General features: G+C 40.3%; 1 protein-coding gene across 1 annotated transcript in view; it reads left to right on the top strand.

Annotated features, from left to right (window-relative positions):
- LOC137273963 (heat shock protein 75 kDa, mitochondrial-like) overlaps positions 1-19,946 on the top strand; it is an 81,533-nt gene that overhangs the window by 38,526 nt on the left and 23,061 nt on the right. The window contains exons 6-17 of the mRNA XM_067806890.1: positions 4,120-4,280; positions 4,801-4,910; positions 5,496-5,569; positions 5,766-5,928; positions 6,202-6,315; positions 6,823-6,892; positions 7,569-7,716; positions 8,238-8,365; positions 8,891-9,081; positions 9,542-9,627; positions 10,232-10,377; positions 11,382-11,454. Coding sequence (XP_067662991.1) covers positions 4,120-4,280; positions 4,801-4,910; positions 5,496-5,569; positions 5,766-5,928; positions 6,202-6,315; positions 6,823-6,892; positions 7,569-7,716; positions 8,238-8,365; positions 8,891-9,081; positions 9,542-9,627; positions 10,232-10,377; positions 11,382-11,454 — 1,464 coding nt within the window. The remainder of the gene's footprint in view (positions 1-4,119; positions 4,281-4,800; positions 4,911-5,495; positions 5,570-5,765; positions 5,929-6,201; positions 6,316-6,822; positions 6,893-7,568; positions 7,717-8,237; positions 8,366-8,890; positions 9,082-9,541; positions 9,628-10,231; positions 10,378-11,381; positions 11,455-19,946) is intronic.

Here is a 19,946-nt window from a genome sequence, read left to right as displayed (position 1 = left end):
AGTAGAACCATTACCAAATCTGGGTCTAAGGTGAAGTAGAACCATTACCAAGCCTGGGTCTAAGGTGAAGTAGAACCTTTTCCAAATCTGGGTCAAAGGTGAAGTAGAACCATTACCAAGCCTGGGTCTAAGGTGAAGTAGAACCATTACCAAGTCTGGGTCTAAGGTGAAGTAGAACCATTGCCAAATCTGGGTCTAAGGTGAAGTAGAACCATTGCCAAATCTGGGTCTAAGGTGAAGTAGAACCATTGCCAAATCTGGGTCTAAGGTGAAGTAGAACCATTACCAAATCTGCGTCTAAGGTGAAGTAGAACCATTGCCAAATCTGGGTCTAAGGTAAAGTAGAACCTTTTCCAAATCTGGGTCTAAGTTGAAGTAGAACCATTACCAAGCCTGGGTCTAAGGTGAAGTAGAACCATTACCAAGTCTGGTTCTAAGGTGAAGTAGAACCATTACCAAGTCTGGGTCTAAGGTGAAGTAGAACCATTACCAAATCTGGGTCTAAGGTGAAGTAGAACCATTGCCAAATCTGGGTCTATGGTGAAGTAGAACCATTACCAAATCTGGGTCTAAGGTGAAGTAGAACCATTACCAAGTCTGGGTCTAAGGTGAAGTAGAACCATTACCAAGCCTGGGTCTAAGGTGAAGTAGAACCATTACCAAGCCTGGGTCTAAGGTGAAGTAGAACCTTTTCCAAATCTGGGTCTAAGGTGAAGTAGAACCATTACCAAGCCTGGGTCTAAGGTGAACTAGAACCATTACCAAGCCTGGGTCTAAGGTGAAGTAGAACCATTACCAAGTCTGGGTCTAAGGTGAAGTAGAACCATTACCAAATCTGGGTCTAAGGTGAAGTAGAACCATTGCCAAATCTGGGTCTATGGTGAAGTAGAACCATTACCAAATCTGGGTCTAAGGTGAAGTAGAACCATTACCAAATCTGGGTCTATGGTGAAGTAGAACCATTACCAAATCTGGGTCTAAGGTGAAGTAGAACCATTACCAAGCCTGGGTCTAAGGTGAAGTAGAACCATTACCAAGCCTGGGTCTAAGGTGAAGTAGAACCTTTTCCAAATCTGGGTCTAAGGTGAAGTAGAACCATTACCAAGCCTGGGTCTAAGGTGAAGTAGAACCATTACCAAGCCTGGGTCTAAGGTGAAGTAGAACCATTGCCAAGCCTGGGTCTAAGGTGAAGTAGAACCATTACCAAATCTGGGTCTAAGGTGAAGTAGAACCATTACCAAATCTGGGTCTATGGTGAAGTAGAACCATTACCAAATCTGGGTCTAAGGTGAAGTAGAACCATTACCAATCCTGGGTCTAAGGTGAAGTAGAACCATTACCAAGCCTTGGTCTAAGGTGAAGTAGAACCATTGCCAAGTCTGGGTCTAAGGTGAAGTAGAACCATTGCCAAATCTGGGTCTAAGGTGAAGTAGAACCATTACCAAATCTGGGTCTATGGTGAAGTAGAACCATTGCCAAATCTGGGTCTAAGGTGAAGTAGAACCATTACCAAATCTGGGTCTAAGGTGAAGTAGAACCATTACCAAATCTGGGTCTAAGGTGAAGTAGAACCATTGCCAAATCTGGGTCTAAGGTGAAGTAGAACCATTACCAAATCTGGGTCTAAGGTGAAGTAGAACCATTACCAAGCCTGGGTCTAAGGTGAAGTAGAACCATTACCAAATCTTGGTCTATGGTGAAGTAGAACCATTACCAAATCTGGGTCTAAGGTGAAGTAGAACCATTACCAAGCCTGGGTCTAAGGTGAAGTAGAACTTTTACCAAGCCTTGGTCTAAGGTGAAGTAGAACCTTTTCCAAATCTGGGTCTAAGGTGAAGTAGAACCATTGCCGAATCTGGGTCTAAGGTGAAGTAGAACCATTGCCAAATCTGGGTCTAAGGTGAAGTAGAACCATTACCAAGCCTGGGTCTAAGGTGAAGTAGAACCATTACCAAGCCTGGGTCTAAGGTGAAGTAGAACCTTTTCCAAATCTGGGTCTCAGGTGAAGTAGAACCATTACCAAGTCTGGGTCTAAGGTGAAGTAGACCCATTACCAAGTCTGGGTCTAAGGTGAAGTAGAACCATTACCAAATCTGGGTCTAAGGTGAAGTAGAACCATTGCCAAATCTGGGTCTATGGTGAAGTAGAACCATTACCAAATCTGGGTCTAAGGTGAAGTAGAACCATTACCAAATCTGGGTCTAAGGTGAAGTAGAACCATTACCAAATCTGGGTCTAAGGTGAAGTAGAACCATTACCAAGCCTGGGTCTAAGGTGAAGTAGAACCTTTTCCAAATCTGGGTCTAAGGTGAAGTAGAACCATTACCAAGCCTGGGTCTAAGGTGAAGTAGAACCATTACCAAGTCTGGGTCTAAGGTGAAGTAGAACCATTACCAAGCCTGGGTCTAAGGTGAAGTAGAACCTTTTCCAAATCTGGGTCTAAGGTGAAGTAGAACCATTACCAAGCCTGGGTCTAAGGTGAAGTAGAACCATTGCCAAGTCTGGGTCTAAGGTGAAGTAGAACCATTGCCAAATCTGGGTCTAAGGTGAAGTAGAACCATTACCAAATCTGGGTCTAAGGTGAAGTAGAACCATTACCAAGCCTGGGTCTATGGTGAAGTAGAACCATTACCAAATCTGGGTCTAAGGTGAAGTAGAACCATTGCCAATCCTGGGTCTAAGGTGAAGTAGAACCATTACCAAGCCTTGGTCTAAGGTGAAGTAGAACCATTGCCAAGTCTGGGTCTAAGGTGAAGTAGAACCATTGCCAAATTTGGGTCTAAGGTGAAGTAGAACCATTACCAAATCTGGGTCTATGGTGAAGTAGAACCATTGCCAAATCTGGGTCTAAGGTGAAGTAGAACCATTACCAAATCTGGGTCTAAGGTGAAGTAGAACCATTACCAAATCTGGGTCTAAGGTGAAGTAGAACCATTGCCAAATCTGGGTCTAAGGTAAAGTAGAACCTTTTCCAAATCTGGGTCTAAGGTGAAGTAGAACCATTACCAAGCCTGGGTCTAAGGTGAAGTAGAACCATTACCAAATCTGGGTCTAAGGTGAAGTAGAACCATTGCCAAGTCTGGGTCTAAGGTGAAGTAGAACCATTACCAAATCTGGGTCTAAGGTGAAGTAGAACCATTGCCAAATCTGGGTCTAAGGTGAAGTAGAACCATTACCAAATCTGGGTCTAAGGTGAAGGAGAACCATTACCAAGCCTGGGTCTAAGGTGAAGTAGAACCATTACCAAGCCTGGGTCTAAGGTGAAGTAGACCCATTACCAAGTCTGGGTCTAAGGTGAAGTAGAACCTTTTCCAAATCTGGGTCCAAAGTGAAGTAGAACCTTTTCCAAGTATGGGTCCAACGTGAAGTAGAACCTTTTCCAAATTTGGGTCCAACGTGAAGTTGAACCTTTGCCATTCTTGGGTCTAATGTGATGTAGAACTTTGAAAATCTTGGTCTGAGGTCTGCATTTAAATGAGGTAAAGCCTTTGTTGCTATCCAAGTATTTTAAGCATTCGCTCACTGAGAAACTTGTGTTTGCTTCCACTCATGGCTGCAACTTGTTAATCCACTTTATGGTGTCATGGCACTGCTGCTCTGAAGATCAATACTCAATATACATCCACACATTAAAGTCTCAATGGACCAATTTCTTCTGCCCTGTTCACAGTTTTCCTGATTTCAACATGTAAAGCATATTGACATACTATGTCATAAAATATTATGCAGTCAGTCAGTATGGCTGCAGTGGAAGGTTTAGTGGTCTAGTGCACTGTGGCTGTGTGCATTAGATGTGGTAGGTATGATAGTGGCTTACCTACTGTGTTAGCAGAATGTAGAACGTAATTGCTTCCGACTGGTCAGTAAGAATTATCAGTGTGGTTGAAACTGCCAGTTGGATGGCCAGATCAGAGCACAAGCTATTAATTATGCAAATTAACTATCTAAACCAAACAAACAGTTAAGTCAATCTGACCTGATGATGCATTGATTTGTGTTGCTTATTTATTGATGTGATTTGTGGTTTTGTGGGATCTTTAATGTTTACATCTTTCACCACTCAATCACTGACAATGTTCGGTGTACTTTGTATGAATGTTTTCCTTTTGTTGTTTCTAGGCCTTCATCGAGCAGCTTAAGGACAAGGCTGATGCATCAGCCAATCTGATTGGTCAGTTTGGTGTTGGGTTCTATTCTTCTTTCATGGTGGCAGACCGAGTAGACGTGTACACGCAGTCAAACAAACCGGATTCACAAGCCTTGAAGTGGTCTTCTGATGGGTAAGAGGGAACAGTTGGGTTGGGTAAACAGTTGACGTTTATGTTATGTAGGGTCATGAAGTTTAGTTTGTGTTCAGAAACATGGCCCAACTAGTATTGGATATTGCTACCAGTTATACAGAGTTGTTTCCCCCTGCTGTTTATGCTGATTATGGGGTGGTGTGGTAGCCTAGTGGTTAAGGTGTTCGCCTGTCACTGGGAAGACCTGGATTTGATTCCCCACATGAGTACAATGGGTGAAGCCCATTTCTGGTGTTCCTTGACGTGATATTGGAGGAATATTGATAAAAGGCATTTCAATCTAATTCTAGTTTATATGTGACGGCTCAAAACTGACTCTGAAGTTTTGTTTAAAAAGTAAGCCTCCATGAGAGGAAAATTGGGGATGGTCTGTTGGCAAGGGGAAGACGTGGGTTCAAAGTATAAAACTATATGATCACACCCACAGACACTTAACCGCTGTACATGAACATATGTGATGAAACACTGATCTGTTCATCTTCCACAATGTCTGGTACAGGTCCGGGTCGTATGAGATATCGGAGGCGGAAGGCGTGCAGCGCGGCACCAAGATCGTCATCCACCTGAAGGGAGACTGCTATGACTATGCAAGGGAAGAGATCATCAATGGTATGACAATGGCTTTTCCTCAGGGAAAATACAACCCAACTGGCCTGTGAGGCAGTAGGTTAACAATCACTTTGCACTCACTGACTGCTGTTTCAAACTGTTGTGTTTCACAGTCACATGCCAGAAGATACTCCACATGTATGATATGCCTCTGTATGTTGCAGGAACATGGTCATTCATCCATCTTCTCTTGAATATTGCAGAAACTATTCATAAAAACATTGTCAGACTGTCACCCAGTGAATAATGTCAATGGATTGACCTGTTTGTCTTTGCACACTTCAGCAAGTCAGTTAGAACTTGCAGACTTTTTAATTTTGTTTGTTTGATAGACATTGATGGTTTTCTGAATAAGATTCTGTGCAATTCAGATATTAGAAGGGATGGTGTAGTCAGTCATTTGACAGACACTAACATGAAACCTTTTTGGCTTATTCTCAAAATTGATGGGACACATATGTAAACAGTGGGTCTGTGTTATAAATAAACATCTTAGTATTTCATGTCATTTTATGTAGGAATGCTGTTTGGTGAGTTAAGGCCATCAAATCCAAAGCTGTATTTATAGTGCTGTCTCTTCTGCAGATGTTATTAAGAAGTACAGCAACTTTGTGGGTGTCCCCATCTTCCTCAATGGCAAAAGGGCAAACATCATCCAGGTAAGTTGTCCAGTAATACACAGGACATACGGAATAAATCAATCATTTGTTGAAGTTTATTTAGAGATCATGAGTTATCCTTACACAGGTTTCATTGCAATTGTGTCAGTTTGAACTCATGCTTTTTTTTAAATACACAGTCCATTTTTTAAAAGTTTGGAAAAGTTTGTAGTATAACCATGGTTACTCTTCACAGGCCCTCTGGATGATGGACCCCAAGGAAATCACAGAGGACATGCATGAGTCGTTCTTCCGCTTCATTGCCAATGCCAATGACAAGCCTCGGTATCACTTTCAGTACAAGACAGATGCTCCACTCAACATACGCGCTTTGTTCTATATCCCAGAATACAAGCCAAGTGAGTAGGAAAGTATTATCGGAATCACTCTGGAATACAGGCCTAGCAAGTAGTGGAGTAGCATCAGATACTGTTTTAAATACAAGCGTAGTAAACCGAGAAGTAGCGTACTATACTGAATATTTTGTAGGTACAGTACTGAATATTGTGTTAGGATAGTACTGAATACTGGTATTGTGTCAGTACAGTACCGAATGCTGTGTTAGTACAGTTCTGAATACTGTGTATTGCTGTGATACTAAGTTTGATTTTCTCCTGACCTTCACCTTCCAGCCATGTTTGACATGAGTCGGGAGACGGACGTGAGTGTCACGCTGTACAGCAGGAAGGTGATGATCCTACAGAAGGCTAACAGCATCCTTCCTAAGTGGCTCCGCTTCATGAGAGGTAGGACAGACAGGATCCAGTAACCAGATTAATATCTAAACTCTATTTTGATGGTGTCAAGAATTAAATAAAACATTGCATTATATGGGAGTTGTTATATGCCTGAATCGTTGTGACGTAATGCAGGTGTCTTGCATTACAGGTATGTATTAGATACAGGTGATTAAATGCAGGTGTTGTGCAGGTGTGTATTAGATACAGGTGATGTGTTGCAGGTGTGTGTGTCAGATACAGGTGATGTAATGCAGGTGTCTTGTGTTAGCGGTGTGTATTAGATACAGGTGATGTAATGCAGGTGTTGCAGAGGTGTGTATTAGACACAGGTGATATAATGCAGTTGTTACGGGTGTGTACTAGATACAGTTGATGTAATGCAGGTGTCTTGTGTTAGCGGTGTGTATTAGACACAGGTGATATAATGCAGTTGTTACGGGTGTGTACTAGATACAGTTGATGTAATGCAGGTGTGTATTAGATGTTGTGTGATGGAGGTGTCCTACATTGCAGGTGTGGTGGACAGCGAGGACATCCCACTTAACCTGAGTCGTGAGCTGCTGCAAGACAGTAACCTTATCAGGTTAGTAACTACAGGCTCCATGCTGAAAAAGCCCTTGCTTGCTTCACTGTTGCTCTGGGTTGTGCGGTGGGCAAGCTGGCTAATGCACCTGTCTTGTAATCCAGTTAGGTTGACTTGGCCAGATCAATCCCACCTGTGACTAGGTGTAGAAACCTTGGAGACAACTGTGTGACAACTCTTTCCATGTTGTGACAACCCTTAGTGTATAGCTACACAACAATGCGCACCTAAAAGAACCTATGAATCCATTCGTATATGACCTCATGGTGGCCTCATGAATACATGGAAACTGCTAGATGCGAGTGCAGCAATGTGCAGTGAACTTGAACAAAGTACTGTGACTACCGGTATGTGTCCCAATCCACCCAGCTGTGAATGGGTACCTCATTAGGATGAGAAAGCGACAATAAACTCTGTGGGCCTAGTGTCAGAAAGAGGTGTATACTCCCAAGGGAGTTTAGATTGACATTCCAATGATCCGGGGGGAAAAATACCAGCTCCTTCAGCAAGCACTAGTTGCATGGATATGCACACTATATAAATGTCCTATAATAGTAATGGTCAGCAAAGCAAATACATAAAACGTACCTCCTCCTAGTATCACAAGCCATGACTGAAGAGTAATGATGGTTCACTAATAAGGTTGGAAATAATACTATTTCTGGTATGTGTACAGGAAGCTGCGTCAGGTATTGACAGCACGTGTCCTCAAATTCCTTCTGGAACAGTCCCGTAAGGATGAGGACAAGTACCTCAAGTTCTACGAGGATTATGGCATGTTCTTCCGTGAAGGCATCATCACCACCATGGAACAGGACCAGCGGGTGAGTGGAGCTCTGTAACACTGGGTAGTGGTGTAGCAGGACCTGGAAATGGAGCATGCTGTAACCCTGGTGTCAAGGGATGTGCTGTAAACCAGAACCTGGCTGAAGTGGGTGCTATAGTTAGCAGACAAATGTTAAGAGGGCCCATGTTGAGGAAGGGATGCCGGAGTGAAGCCTGAAGTCAGACAGTATAGCTATAGTAAAGCCCCCAGGAGTTAATGCACTGTGGTCATGTGTCGAATAAGTGTAGTGGGTATCTGTGCTTAGTATGATGTTGACTCACCTCTTGTTTTAGAGGCCATGGCCCCATTTCACAAAGCAATTGTAACGCTATAATTGTTGTAAGCAAGTTTTGTGGTAAATGAGTTACACTTTGTGAAATTGGACCCTGTATTCAGGCATAATTCTCTTTTGGTTTGGTTTCGGACTCGGAAATTGTATTATGTGAAACACCTCAAGTTTCTCTCTAAGTGTTCCAAAACTGAATTCTTATTTCACATGTTGCCATGGTTACCATATAGGAGGAGATTGCAAAGCTGATGAGGTTTGAGTCGTCCAAGTGTGCCCCGGGAGAGAAGGTCAGCCTACAGGACTACTCCACGCGTATGAAGGCAGGTGCTCGGGACATCTACTTCCTGTCTGCTCCCAGGTATGTCGCAGAGCCAGTCTTCCTATTCCATCGTTCTTGTTTAACAAGGCTCATCATCACTGTAGCTGACACACAGGTCAAAAATCTGACCACCCCTTGTTATAGCTACCAGCACATCATCTGTGAAGATCCTGGTCAGAAATGATCTTCAGTAGCCCATGCTTATCATAAGAGGCCACTGACAGGATCAAGTGGTCAAACTCACTGACTTTTCTGACACATGTCATCATATCCAATTATTGATTGATAAAGATTGATGCTCGAGCTGTTGATTATTTGATGGTCTGGCCCACATTCAGTAATTTACAGACTGCCTCCCTGTAGCAGAATATTGCTGAGTGTGGTGTTAACAACAAGCAAATATGCACAGGTGAAAAGGAAGCAAATTCTTTGGGTTTAAGTGTCACCATAATCCAATAAGTCATTGCTCACAACATTGACCTCTAGTTTTGTTCACGATTCTTCAGACCATTGTTTAGTGCTGCATAACCAACAAACTTACGAATAATCTCTTTTTGCCTGCAGTCGCGAGTTGGCAGAGTCCTCCCCCTACTTTGAAGCCATGAAGAAGCAGGACAATGAGGTCCTGTTCCTGTACGAGCCATACGATGAGCTGGTCCTCATGAACCTGGGACAATACGACCGGAAGAACCTCAAGTCCATCGAAAACGAGATCTCCGCTGACAAGGAAGAGGCTTACAAGGTGGATGATCAAGGTCAGGAGAGTCATGATTTGACATGTTGCAGCTGAACCAATAAAATTGAATTCTTCAAGGATGTTTTTGAATAAATAACAACTTCCACACACAGTGAGGTTCACAATTGTCATGTTGATGTATACAACTCAGGATGTTACAAAACATTTGATTCTTTCAAACTACTGTACATATCTATTTAGGCATGATAGATAAACATTAGTAGTGCAAATGAATCGGGTCCTTAATGTTCTTTTTTGAAGGGGGAACCAGTAGGGTAGCCCAAAGGTGTAAGATTAGCTCATCATATTGAAGACCCAGGTTCAATTCCCCACATGAGAAAAATGTGTGAAGCACATTTCTGGTGTTCCCTGTCATCATATTGCTGGAATAGTGCTAAAAGCGACATCAAGACAAACTCACTCACTCACTCTTTTGAGAAACGTATATTTACCAGTAACTATGGTAACTCTGATTCCAGATGACAACAGCCTGAAGCAGGATGAAGCTACAACACTGATGGACTGGTTGAAGTCTGTACTGACCAACAAAGTCCAGCAGATCAAGGTATGTTTTAGCTCAAGTGTTAGGACACTTACAGTAAGAAGATCAGGAGAGTGTTTTCATTCCTTAGTTTCATGGTTCAGCCTCTTTAACATTAAGCAGAGAAGATATCATAAGGGCAGGCTAGTAATGGATCATGTGCCTACCTTTTATCAGCTGATTGTATGTGCTGCTGATGCTGGGAGTTTGTGCAATAGTACAGGGTTGTTTTCATGGTGAATGCTGTACTTTTTGATGTATCAACACTTGAATGTTTGTTATACTTATTAGCATAAGGGCACTTATTTGTGCTGAAGTTTGTTTGTGTGTTGTGTAATGGTGCACTCAACAATATCACAGTTTTATGGCGACGGTGTGTAAATAGTCAGGTCTGGATCAGACAAACCAGTGATCAAATGCATGAGCATCAATCTACGCAATTGGGATATGACGACATGTGTGAACCATGTCAGCAAGCCTGACTACCCAATCCCTTTACTTAGCTCTTGCGACAAGCATGAGAATGAGAACGAGCAACATAATGTTTCCACTAATATGAAGATGTATTCAGATTTCTAAAACTGAATTAATAGACTGGAAAAGATTCTGTAAGTTAAATGTATTGTAGGTTACCAAGAGGTTGGAGACCCACCCATGTATTGTAACTGTCCTGGAGATGGGATCAGCTCGTCACTTCCTGCGGACGTCTCTGGCAGACAAGAGCCAGGAAGAAAGGTTCCGTCTCCTACAGCCCACACTGGAGATCAACCCAAGGTAATGCCTCTTGTTTCTGTCATGCATTAACCCGGTGATATTTGAAGAAATAAGGATTCAGTCATATAGGTGAATATCTGCCCAATTACTTCTGAAAGTGTTAATCTATAAATGTGAGTCCTACTCAGTCTTTTCCTTACTTTTCTAATTCCTCATAATTTGCTCAATTCCGTAATATTACTCATTTGGAATCAGATATTTGATATTATACATGCAATGTTGAAATATGACTAGTCAGCTAGTGCAACACCTGTATCGTTTCCTCGTGAAGGATTCTGCTTCTGTTACTGCGGTAATGCTTGTGATAATGTATGTCATTCCTGTCAGAATGTAAACTGTATAACTTTCAAAGAGAGACATGATTGTTAGATATGAAGAGGGTTGTAATAGAGACTCTACAATCATATTGTCATTAATTTTATTTGGAAATCCAGTTTTGACAATTCAACAGAATGAATATGTTTTCAAATGTGTACAAACTTTTATGTATCAATCGAAATGTTTTTGAGCAATCACATAAATTGTGTCCCTTCCTCGCATTTCTCTTCCTTTCCTATACCTTCTCTCTGTTTCTTCCTAAGATGTAAAAAGTTTAAAATGCATGTATTTAATTGTCAAGGAGCAGGCAGTTTAAGTTAGATAATTTGGCGATCAGAAAGAGACATAACCTCAGTTAGTCTGATGTTTAAAATGTTAATTGCCAACACATACCACTTAACCAGGTTAGCCACCGTGACTTCCACAAAAAAAAGTTAAAAAGTTATCTTTGCAGTAGATCTGAATAGAAAAGAATAGCCCGAGATTGATTTTCTGTATAGGAATGTTTGCGACAAGGATGATGTTTGATAGTATTTTGATGTTGATGTCTGTGTTAGCATTGGTGCCTTGTAACATCTTTGATTCAGTGAATTATCTTTGTATGGCTGAGTGTGGCACTCAAAAACTAACATGCTCACACACATGATGGATCTGACGTCTGCTCATATCTCCGTCCTCCATTACAGCCACTCCCTGATCAAGAAGCTTTACGCTCTGTCTTCTTCTGACCCCAAGCTCGCCACTCTACTTGCAGAACAGGTAAACAGCTCTACTTAAGATTATTCATCTTAAAGATCAAAATCCAAGGTCTAACAGTACCCAGTGGTCCTCTTTTTCAGACTGGGACTAAATATCTGATTCCACATACTAAACCTGTTCAAATTCAGACACCAACTACTGGCAAAGAAGGATAAGTACCAGTGCAGAGAACGCATCTTTGAGAAGTAGGCGGTACAAGGCAATTAGCAAACCGATTTGGTTTGTGAAAGAGAAAGCTGATGTAGGCTAGTGGATGTGAAGTGAATGACAGTGAAGTTGATTCCACATGTAGTTGCACACACCTTTTCTGAGACAGGCCACGTACTTCATCCATCGTACTACACCTGACTGAGGGCAACCTGGCACCCCTTCAGTCACAGTGGCAAGCACCAGTGGGCTGCATGCATACATGCTAATATAGGTCAGTTTTTAGGTCAGTGCTCAACTTATCCTTGTTTGCCAGTAGGTTCTCATGAGAACATGACAAAAAATGGCCTCAATGCTGAGTTTTAAACCCACATACATTGGTAACTACCTCTGCTGCCATCTGAGGTCATGTGACCTGGCTAATGCTTCAGACATGGTAACTGACAGATATTGCGGTGGCATGTGGTTTTTGATGGATGACTGTGTTTGGCAGTTTGACTCCTAAGAGTTTCTAGGACAATGAAGCGCATGTGACACATGGTCTCACCTTATTCTCAAGTGAATTTGTTCATGAATTTGCCTCTTTTGACCCAGTTGTGAATGGAAACCCGGTGGGACAACTTGGGTTGTCCATGATATTAGTATGTTTGAGCATGTGCAGGTGCATGTAAACAGGTTCTTTTTAAAAAGTTTTTTTTTTTTTTTTTTTTTGTGTGTGTGTGTGTGTGTGTGTGAGAGAGAGAGAGAGAAAGAGAAAGACAGACAGAGAGAGAGAGAGAGTGAACCTGATTTTTGCCAATTTTGGTGGTCATCTCAGCTGTCTGAACCTTCTATTTGATTTGGAGACCATCTGGACTGTCTTAACTTGACACTGCCCCAATATGTCCTATTATGTCTACATATCTATTATTTTGGGGGTTACCTTCATTTACTTCAACCCATAATGTGAGACTGCTTCCTTTGAAAAATTCATTTTTGTTACTATGACAACTTTATCATGATTATGTTCTGGCAGAGCCAGACATGTTGCCAAGGGAAGCAACTCTGTATATCTAATTGGTATTCAAATTACCTCCCCTTGTCCATACAACCATCAGACGTCAAGGCCTCTCATCATGAGTAGATTATGATATTGATCAATGCTGTCATTGATTACTGATGTTTACCACAATTGATTAACTAGACATCTATGCATATCCTGACTGGATTGTCTCCCTTGCATGTGCCAGCTGGCAGTTCCCATCTGGCGCTGACACGATTTGCTCCATGTAATGGTTAAACTTATATCAGTCAATACCATAGTAGACTTGCTAATGCATTTATCAGTGTCATCTGATATCTTACATGCACAATTCAACTGCATATCAGTACAGATATCTACAGATGTCACAGGAACTTACAGGTTGCATCAAGAATCGATGCAAGAATTTTGGCTTGCTTCTTTTAATGCGCACAGTAAACTACAGTTATACTGATTGCAAAAGAAAAGAGCACTAATTTTTATTTAATGTAACAGTTGTTTGTGTGAGACTTTTCGATTGAATTGTAAACAAAATGTAATGGATGAAAGGAAACAATTTGTTATATCTATTTGTTGGCATAAAGGTTTGTTATTAATGTAGCTTCCTGTATATGTCCATTTGGGGCTGGATAATAGATAAAAATGTAGAATTTGGCACTTGTATTTCTGGAGTCACCAGTTCAGAATTCAGGATAAATGTTAAAAGGTCATTCTCACAGGTCAAATTATTTAGTATGTTTCTATATTTAAAAAATCTATAGCAGGAAAGCCTGAAGCGAAATCACCTCTCTTATCTCACATCTCGAACCCTTTTATTTTAAATTCCTTACCTTGTTTTTATCGCTACATGGCAGTAATATTGCCGATGTGATGTAAAATTTTAACTCACTCACTCATGCCCTCAACCCTAAACATATAACTCTTAGCCTCACACCTCAATTGTCAACCCCTCACCATTCAACCCCCAACCCCTTCCCTGATTCTATTACAGGTTTTCATGTCACAAACATCTGTAATAAATCAAATGGAGTGTGGTAGAGTGTGCTACAAGCACTTTATTATGATTACAGGATTTGCTTACTTTACTTCTTTTATTTATATATTTTTTCAGAAGAAAAATCTAACTTCAGTCTGTTTTTGTATGACTGGAAAAAACAAAATTAACATGGAAATGCACAGAAATGAGTTGAGCGTGTTAGAGAAGCTATGTTGATATTTGGGCTCAGTGCTTTGTTAGGCCCGCCATTACAGTATGGGGACTGGTATGCCTCAGTATAAGGGGCCTGACCATCTTAGTTAAAGGTACCTGATAGCAGATGTGTTATTGTCTTAATGATTTAAGTTGGCAAGACGTGATGTATAGAATTTCAATTTCCCATAGCAGTCTAATGGGGATTCCTTGGTCGGCAATACATTTAGAAGCAGATGTCACTGACATTACATAGTTGCTGACTCAGCAGTTCACAACATCAAACAATTCACATTTCTAGTGCCACTAGATAAGGGCTGCTTTTTGAGTTGCCGATTAGATATTCATTTAGTAAGAAGGGATACTTTTTGCACATATTCAGTAAGTAGAACACCATTAAATACTCAAATATTTACATTGCCATATTTTTAAAAGTAAATATGCCACTAAGTTTTTAGAAAATGGTCAGTATAATCTTTATTAGATACTATTGTCACTAAGCATACTTGTGCTTTACATCCAAGATGTCTTGTGGTCTGAGTTGGTAGCGGCCTATCGTAGAGGGTCGGCTTATGTAGAAAACAAAACTGATTTTAAGGTCAAGTTAGGGGGTTGACTTGTCTATGGGATTGCTTTATCTACAGTAATGTAGAGTGGTTTACCTGAAAAAAGGCTGTCATGGTACTTAATTAATTGCCATCAAAGCATACAGCATGATTCCACTGTATGATAGCCCTATTTGAAATATGACAACATTTCTTTTTCTCTTTTATGGCAGTGAATTTTTTGCTCCTGCTGTCCTGTTTTTGTATAACCATTTATTTTTATTTTCCACATTACGAATGAATATTTGTTGTTATATACTTCATGATACTAAACCATAGGTTTGCTCTTCGCTAATTTCCCCATGCTGAGTTCAGCTGTAAATTCCACCATCCACCTGTGATGATATGCAGCTTAACCCCATGATTACCTCCCCTGATGTACCAGCTGTGAGGACTTCACAGGTGACTCTCTGTGACCTTCATATGCTGTGTCACAGATGGAGTCATGGGTTGGTGGTTGTTCTTGGTCAAATATTTCTCATACTGACCTGTATCCCGTCACAGCAGTGATCTGTATATTGGTGTCGTATCTATCATTTGTTCTCATTACTGTGACCATATGTCACTTAGCTTCATGTCAGAATAGATTCACTCTCATTAAATAGGAATTGATGGTAAGGTTAAGCCAATATTTTCTTTATGGAACATATGTTTGAAAAATTCAAATGTGAATGATTTTTTTAATATAAAATAAATTGTTGAGTACTTTGTAACAGGTCGCAGCTATATGAAGAGACACTTCATACAAAATAATGTGAGTTGATATTAATGTGTTTGTGACAGTCATATGGTGATGTGCAAAGATGTTTTGGGTTTTTTTTCATTCTATGATGTCACCACCAACTGACCTGCTATTGTGCCCACTTCTTGTGGTCTGAAACTTTGCAGTTTGTAGTTTTGAGTTGTGTCCCTTACTTGTGCCTGGATGTACTGACTGAGTTTAAGTGTGATGATGGTCCTTGGTTTGTCAACACATACCCTTGGATACTGTACATAGTTATGCCCTTTAGTTGTGCTAGGATCTGCTGATTGTGATTTCAGTGTGATGATAATCCTAGGTTTGTCTACACATAACTATGGTGAACATAGTTGCTCCCCCAAGTTGTACCAGACTCATCTTCAGCCTGACGACCATCATCAGAGAAACATAAGTTGTAAATACAGTCCAAGATGGAATTAGATCCAACTCACTTGATCACCTTTATGGTTTCTTTTGGACGCTCAGTATTTCATTGATAAACTAACCTGTGTGGATTCAACGATCCTTATTGTTTGTTGAGCCTTCCTGTCCTATGTTATATCACAGTGTGTCAGCTTCATGTAGGAGCAGTCTAAGTAAACTTAGCCTCAGTACTTTTCGTTACATTCCACTACTGAATCTTACAAAACCTTATAGGAGGTCGTGTCAGGTAACCTTTGAGATTGACCAATCAGAACACAGCTTACCAAATCGTGAAAAAGTGCACATTCACACATACCTTTTGAACTTTTTATCTACCCGAATGATTCCGAATGCTATTTAGCATACGCTCAGGTGATGCACACAGCGTACTTACAACCATGACAACAGTGAGTAAACAGTCGCTGAAAATAGTGTTTTAGCAATATTCAAGGATGTTATCTTGCGGAAATATTAGCTAATGATAACCATGTCAACAGAAACCTCAAAGCGTATATACTGCAGGTCAAATAACTGTGTTCTATGTGGATTTTTGTTTGTGGAGAGATCTGTGTCAGTGACCTGAATATTTTAAAAGTCCCTCCGATCCCTAAATAGTAGCGGTTGTCTGATTGGTTAAATCTATTTAACCGCCTCACGTTTGATTCGACGGTCATTGGTCGCGCAAAGGTTACCTGACGCGACCTCCCACTGGTTTTGTTAGACTCAGTGGTGGAGTGTAACGAAATACACTGAGACTAAGTTTACTTAGACTGATATAGGAGGAGACGCTAGGGTGATGCATGCTGTATTTGCATGCTAACAATGGCTGGAAGTATGTACTGTAAAAGCTGCAAGTAAAAAAATATTTGAAGTTTTTAATTCTTGTTCAGCTTTGGTTTTGTATAATTTCCAGTGCATTAAATTCTTAAAAGTTATACTTGATACTAATAAAAACCCCAATATAAAATTTTTTAGATGTGTGGATAGTTTGTGATTCCAAAACAGATTTCATTGATGTGTTGAATAAATATTTGTCCATATTGTCTACACAAGCCTTTCAAGCCATGTCTGAGCTACAGAAGTGTATGCCTACATGACATCTGTTGTATGGAATATACTACCTCTCGGAGCAATGCTGAAACTAGTTACATACATGGATCATAAGACCTGATGATTCAGGCACAAAGGTTGATGTTGCAATAGTATTTCAGGCATTATGTTTGCTCTACCCTCAGTGTAGTGTTGTATAATTTAGTTTTTCCCTGAACTATTGCAGTTTAAGTCGGCTGTAGCATTTGAGATTGTTGATATCACCTTGTCATATTTCTTCATAGGGAATAATATTCAATTATCTGACAAGGTATTCTTCCCCTAAAGCAGCTATACCAGCAGTGAATAATTAATGTGAATGCACAACTTGATTGACATGAGTGATAAGGCTATGTTACCAAGGATACGTCAAATGTTAAGGTGTCACTCAAAAAGTACATTTCATCACAGGATTTAGTACCGCTAGATCTGTGATCTTTTAGTAACGGCTTCTGAGAATCAGACATAACAAGTCAGAAATAATTTGTGCATAAATGGAAAGAAATGAATGCAAAAGACATATCGATTGACTTGTTATGCTACCATTCTATTTTTATCAAATAGATCGATTGTACACAGGTACCAACCCATGAAGATCAAGGTTAGAACTGATCTTCAGCGGTCCATACTTCTTGTAAGAGACAACAAACAGGATTGGGTGGTCCAACTTGTTGACTTTCATAACGCAGTTTCCCTCCATGATATCAATCACTGGATTAATCTAGTCCAGACTTGATTATTTTCAGATTGCTGCCATATTACTGTAATATTTCATGGAGATGGCCTTAGGCAACAAACAAACTCATCTAGACAAACCAATAGCCCAAGTAGGCAGTATGATTTAAGCTTGGACACACTTTGTAACAACTGGTTTCCACTGTATGTTGGTTATATGGACTACAGCCTATATCCTTTGACCACAATGATAAAGTTTAAGCTTGGACACATTTTGTTACCACTACTTTCCACTATGAAAGCATGCTTCAGGTAAACAAGAAGAGAATTTGGTGTCTATTTATCAATCTAATAAAGATTGTATCTGAAGTCATGTGTAAGGTCGTTACATTGTTTGATCTGTTGTACGATATTTTGGCATGATTGTATATTTCATTGCAAAAGAACCTTGTCCCACATCCAGTAAGAACAGTTTTAGTGGACATTGTCATGCTATTGTTATTGTGCTTACATCAAAGGGGAGGGAGAACATGCCATTTGTGCTGTTTCATGTTGTAAACATATTTCTGTCACTGTACTACAATGTTTCAGTTTTACAAAGAATTGCCTGAGATTTTCACTCATGCAGACGAAGTAAATGATCTGTGAACCTGCAGTTTGTAAAATCTATAAAATCAGTATTTGTTCTTTGACTTGAGTGGGAAGACTGTTTGTACCCTCTGTATTGAGAGAAAATACTTTTTGACTATGTGATTTACCGTCATCCATGAGCTCTTGTGTGGGGAGTTGAAGGTCAATAGCCAGTGTGTGACAGGGCTGTCTACCTGCAACTGCAGCGTCATTAATTAAGGAAAAAATATTTTACGCAACTTTAAATGCCAAAGGCATGTTCTTGTTCAGGGGGTTCGCAACAACTCCATCTTTTGAAAGTGACTTGAAACCACATTGAAGATGTTGATCACTGTATTGTCTGGTCTAGATTTGATAATTTACAGACCACTACTGTTTATCGGAATCATTGCTGTGTTCAGTGTTAAACAAAACATACAGCCCTCCTTGAGTGCCCACAATCCATTTCAGTTACTCACAATCCACTTTTATTAGTCACAGTCCATTTTAATTACAATCCACCTTGATTACTCTGTCCACTTTGATTACTTTCAAACCACCTTGATTACTCTCTAACACCTAACACTGTAATGGTGCTAGAGACAATTTATTGCTAAATACTATTGCTGCCAAGTTTGTTTAAGAGGTAACAGAGATGGACAAATTAAAGGGAACAAATCTGGTACTGCCTGTCCCCCTACTCAATTCTTGCCCTACACCCACACAATTAATCAAATGACCACCCTGACTAAGCTACTCACCAATAAACAAGTCATAAAAAGCCTTCATGCAAACTTTAATATTCATAATGAAATGTGTTCGATCGCTTCAGCAATGGACTTTTTTGTCCCACAACCCAGATGTTCTCAACATATATATACAGCGTGATCTGTGAGTTATTCAGTATCTCTGCCTTCACATCCCTCTGGAGACCCCTTTGGCTGCTCACGTCAAGCTGTACGTCACAGGATCAATTAGCGTATTGATTATTTGTTGACATTTGTGTATAAGACGCTCCATGATTGATCACCACAGGAATGAGAGTGGCAAGGTTGCCACACCTCACCTGTAGGCCACACTCTAGACTGTACTCACTTACATCTGGTCCCACATGGCAATATCTTGTTTACTGCCCAGGTTGTCTCAAAGTGTTGTACATTGTTATACATGTGAGGCATTTGGTGGTCAATGTGGCTTTGCTATAGGAAGTAATGGCTTGTTCCACTGGATTTACAGACTACAGGGTATCTATTGACTGGATATGGTTGTGTACAGACTACACACATGCAGTGGTTTGTTCAGGGATGGTTTTCAGTGATTGTGTCAGTCAGTGTTAAAGATGGAAGCTTATGCACATAAAGCTGCCTAGTGGTTACAGAATTAACAGTCAGGCCAAAAACCTGGGTTCAGTTCCCATATGTAGCCCGTTTTGTGCCTCTTATTTGGAATAGTGGTCAAAATGGCAAAAACTTGTTTTCATGTTTCCATGCAAAGGACATTTGAAGAGCTATTAAATCAATTTCCAATGGAAACCAAATTTCTGCTTGAGGGTTTTTGTTCCAGATTTCCTCATATGACAGTTGAATTCATCTGGTAGGCTGTACTGTCAATGTACATATTCAAGACTGCCACATAGCTAGAATAATGCTGAGTATGGCGTTTAAAAACAACGTTCAAGATGTTTTGAAAAGAAAGTACATTATATTGTTATTGATTAGACAGCCATTTGTGAATGGTCAGTAGATTAAACAGGATTTATGCAATACTCTTTTTGCAAATAAAGATGTTGCAGTGCAAACAAATTAGGGACTCACCAAATTCATGATTAGTGGGTATGTTTACTACCCTCAGTGAAAATAGAAGCTGTGTAGGGATGGTGATAACTGCCTCCATAGTTACCTAACCTACTGCCATTACAAGAGATGCCTCTCAGCGTAAGTTTTCTGGAAAGAATTCTGAGTTCACATTGAATTATTTCACAACAAAGGAGCAATA

The sequence above is a fragment of the Haliotis asinina genome, chromosome 2 (genome assembly GCF_037392515.1).
Source record: "Haliotis asinina isolate JCU_RB_2024 chromosome 2, JCU_Hal_asi_v2, whole genome shotgun sequence".
In the NCBI taxonomy this organism is placed as follows: Eukaryota; Metazoa; Mollusca; class Gastropoda; order Lepetellida; family Haliotidae; genus Haliotis; species Haliotis asinina.
This window is presented reverse-complemented; position numbering and strand designations above follow the sequence as displayed.